The sequence below is a fragment of the Kogia breviceps genome, chromosome 12 (assembly GCF_026419965.1).
Source record: "Kogia breviceps isolate mKogBre1 chromosome 12, mKogBre1 haplotype 1, whole genome shotgun sequence".
Lineage (NCBI taxonomy): Eukaryota > Metazoa > Chordata > Mammalia > Artiodactyla > Physeteridae > Kogia > Kogia breviceps.
The window spans coordinates 38399757-38403809 of record NC_081321.1 but is presented as its reverse complement, the minus strand read 5'-3'; the positions used below and the strand labels follow the sequence as shown (position 1 = coordinate 38403809).

Below are 4053 nucleotides of genomic sequence, written 5' to 3'. Positions count from 1 at the left end.
ACATGCCCGTCCCCCAAGAACTCAATATGTATTTGCTAGGGTATCTAACATTAATTCAACATTTCGTCTAACCCCACGAAGTTGCTGGCTTTCTTCTACCTGTTTTCTTTCCTTCTGAAAGGCATTTTCCTGGCTCCTGCAACAGGAACCGAATCTCAACTCCTTTTCCTCTCTTCACCCGTATTGCTTCTGCTACAGGTCTCACCTCAATACCCACCCTTTCCCTTCCAGGTGCAGCAGAGTCAGGAAACAGACACAATGTGGTGGAAAGTTTATGCAAATAGTTTTGCCCATTTCAATGAGTATGGAGCTGCTCTCATTGGAGCCTATGGGGAAAGGCATCTGTGCCTGGAGGAAGGGAAGTTGTTACTGCACTATGGATTCCCGGCTGCATTCTGAGGACCTTCAGATTTAGTGGAAGTCTTTGTGCGAGCAGCCCTTGGGTCATGAGTCTTCCCCTGCCTATTCGAAGCCCTGTCGATTTTAACGGAGGTTGGCTTCTGTCTGGTCCATTTTACCGGCTTCTCCGGGGCCTGTTTCTTCTCTTCCCTGGGCTTCGAGCGTGGCCTCTTCTCGTCTCGGGTCCCGGGCCTGATGTCTTCCTTCTTGGTCCATCCTGTCCCCTCGTCCACTGCCTTGGCACTCCCTTCCTCCTTGGCTCTGGAACTCACCGGTTCCCTGGCCCTTGGCCTTATCCTCCTCATCGTCGTGTCTGCCCTCAAGCTCTGTCTCCACACTTCCCGGGCCTTCTTGGCCGCCCTGCGTCTCTGGCAGCGCCTGCGTGGCCTCTGCGTCAGGAGAGGGGTTCTCCTGGGCGAGCGGACACCCTCCTCCAACCTCGGGCGTCCCAGCTTTCTCTTCGACTTCATAATCTTCCAAACCCTGAAGCAGCTGGCGGGGGCCCTGCCGCTGACCCGGAGGAGGGTGCCCTTCACAGGAGACCTGGACCCTTCGGGCGAGTGGCGGCCGCACTTCCTGCACACTCTGTAGCCGGCATTTCCGAGCTCCTTTTTGAGAGCTGCCAGAGTCAGCCCTTTGTGCGCAGCAATGGCTCCGAGCAACAGCTGGGCCACTTTGAGCACAGAGAGCGGGCCCCGCCTCGGCGGTTCCCGGAGGACGTTTTCTGTGGGCTGCTGGGTTTTAACTTCAGCACCTTGGGATTCGCCCATGGGCTCGGCCCCTTCAGCCATGGCCCCGCTCCCACTTCCGTGGGGCCGCTGGCTTTGGACCTCACTCACCAGGATGTGAGCTAAGGCTGAGGCCAGCTGGGCCACGTCACAAAGGCAGGTAAGTCACGTCCTAGTAAGAGGGCGGCAGACTCCACCCAGGTAGCGGGTCTTTCTCACTTTGAATAACCAATCAGACGCCACTTCCTTCTAGGTCTAAACCAATCCGGATTTTCAGAGCCTATGCAGACCTAAAGAATCACCTTCATAATGTCCAGGGTTTTGTTTCCTGCTCTTATGTTTATACTTCTCATTGATCTTGATCTCAGCCACTTTCTGAAAGTCACTATTTTTCCTGTGGTCCGGCACGCCATCTACCCACATTCCCCAAAGTGAGAGAAGTTGCTCCCAACCATCCACAAGTAATACGATGCCTTTAGAAAGTAGGTGTAGTAGTCTATAAAACACAGCCCGGCCGAGAAACTCCCACTTTTAGGTCCCACCAAATAGATATATGCAGTCATATCTCCCTGACTCTCTGGCACGGTGGAATTTTTGCAAGAGTATGAAACCACGGTGGTCCCTCTATCTTAAACATAATTCCCACACCTAGGAAGCTTCATTCAATTGGATTGGAACAATCCAGATTCCAAATAGCCTAAGAACAGTGGTCTAATCATTATTCTCTGAACAGACTTTGTGCTTTTCTGCTTCTTGTCCTCTTCTTGGATTGCCTATCCCTTCCCTGTCCAGATAAATCCTGCTCATCTTTCAAAGTCCTACTAAATGCTTCCTTCACTGAAGCCTCCTCAGACTCTTTCAGTCAAATAATTTCTCTCCTTTTAACTCCTACAATTACTTCTGCAGTCCTATACTGTTTTTTCTTTATTTTAAATTAATTTGGTATTAGATGGTACAATGTGGCACAATATTTAAAAAAAGAAAAAAACCTGGACCTGGACCTGGAAAATATGGATACATATCCTAGCTCTTTAATAGCCATATGACATTAATAATCCCTTGATATTTTTGAATGCTACTTCTTTATCTAAAAAAAAAAATAAAAAGCCTTAATAATCCCTTCCTACCAATATCACAGAATTATTGCAAAGATTCAAAAGAGGTGATGGTAGATAACAAAGGGCTACTCAAATATAAAGCATAAAATTAGCATAAAGTTATTTTGCTCTGAATGTTTATATCTTTCCAACTAAATAAAAAGGTCCCTGAGAGTCAGACAGTCTTTGAATTTCTATGCCCCATGCCGTACCTAACACTATCCTTCATTATATATATCAGGCATTTGATTGAGTCTGCTTAAGTTCCTTGCTGGTGAGGAGGCTTTCTCTGGATTCAGAAGGAAACTCCCAGAAAATCAGGAGAAAAGAGCAGGATGAATTTAAAAGGACTGGAAATGAAGGCAACCAAGGAAGCTAGCTGCTCAAGGACCTCTTATTTTGGACACAGTTTAGCTGGGAATAATTCAAAGAATACCTCAAATTGCAAAGCATATCATACTTTTCCAGAGAACATTCACATATAATCAGCAATCATAGGCTAGACTGTGGCATTGTTTCTTCCAGGAATCAAAGTTCCAGGAAGTTGCTTAGACTAGTGCTTCTTAAACTTTAATGTGCACTTACTTCATAAAGTGCAGATTCCAATACATTAGATCTGGGATGGATCCAGAGATTTTACCTTTCCAACAAGCTCCCAGGTAGTTCCTGGTTAAAACACAAGTGTTGGGGGGTGGGGGAGAGTAGACAGTGAGAAGGGAAGTGGCAGGAGATGAGGCTGGAAAGGTGGGTTAGGGCCAAGGTGTGAAGGACAGATACAATAATAATGACACAGATGTCAGTGGTCACACAGTAGTAAGTGGTAGAGTTTGGATTTAAACCTAAGTCTACTTAATTCTAAGGCCTGAGCTCTTAAAACTACTATGCTAGGTTTCCTTTTCTCCAAGGTTGACCCTGCCCACCCCCTTATATATCTCCTCTACATTATAGAGTAGAGGGAAGTTTATAATCACAGCTCAGAATCAAGAGTATCTATAAGCACTCACTGTACCTTCTCCCAGTCTTTCAATCAGGGCAGAGTACTGTGACGCTGAGGATCTCCAGGGGCAGGGGCTAATACATCAGCACAGGGACAGTGCATCAAGGAAGAGTTGCCAGATGGAGAGGCAGAACCACATGGTGCTGATTTCTCCCATTTGTGTAGTCTCTTGGTCTGGCTATTTTTCATGGTTTCATAGGCCAGTGGTCACAGGATGGGGCAACCACCAGAGAAAAAAAGAAACAAAAGCGTTTGCTTTGAGAATAGGAAGAAAGTCAATGAAGTCTGACCTTCAAATTAGCTGACTCCAGGTAAACACAGGTTGGCTGCACATAATGGTATCATCACAAAAGAAAGAAAAGAACCAGATCAAACAACCATGTTTATTGATACCCCTGTGATTAGAAAGGAGGCCAATTGGAAACCTTTGGGAGAGGCTGAAATCAAAGGAAAAGAAATACATGAAAAAAATATCAAAAACACCTATGGCAAAAAAGCGCAAACATTTTGATTTATATATAACCATTCATTTCACATAGATTTCTGTATAAATATGCTGTAAGTAATAGAGGAATAACCAAAAATGGGAGGTAGGAAACAAATGCCCCACCACCACTCAGCTGGTTCAGAGGACAAGAAAGCCAGTTGACATTTTCCATAGCACCAATCCCTCCCTCTTTAGAATAAATCTACTTGCTAGCCCCCATCATCTGACACCCCAAAAGGAAAAGATACTTCAGGAAAAAATGATTTCTTCAGGAAAAGAGTCAGTGCAAACCAACATCATACCCCCAATCAGGAAATACCAACCCCAGCTCCAGAAATATAAGAC

At 45.7% G+C, this 4053-nt stretch overlaps 1 protein-coding gene across 1 annotated transcript; it reads right to left on the bottom strand.

Annotated features, from left to right (window-relative positions):
- Positions 1 to 374: 374 nt before the first annotated feature.
- On the bottom strand, positions 375 to 1190 carry H1-7 (H1.7 linker histone). Its single transcript, XM_059080648.2, has one exon. It carries the CDS (start codon positions 1188 to 1190, stop codon positions 375 to 377), a length of 816 nt encoding a protein of 271 aa, XP_058936631.1.
- Positions 1191 to 4053: the final 2863 nt, after the last annotated feature.

Bases quoted from the DNA above. Each gene is read 5' to 3' on its own strand.
- H1-7 (XM_059080648.2), bottom strand. From the start codon at position 1,190: ATGGCTGAAGGGGCCGAGCCCATGGGCGAATCCCAAGGTGCTGAAGTT.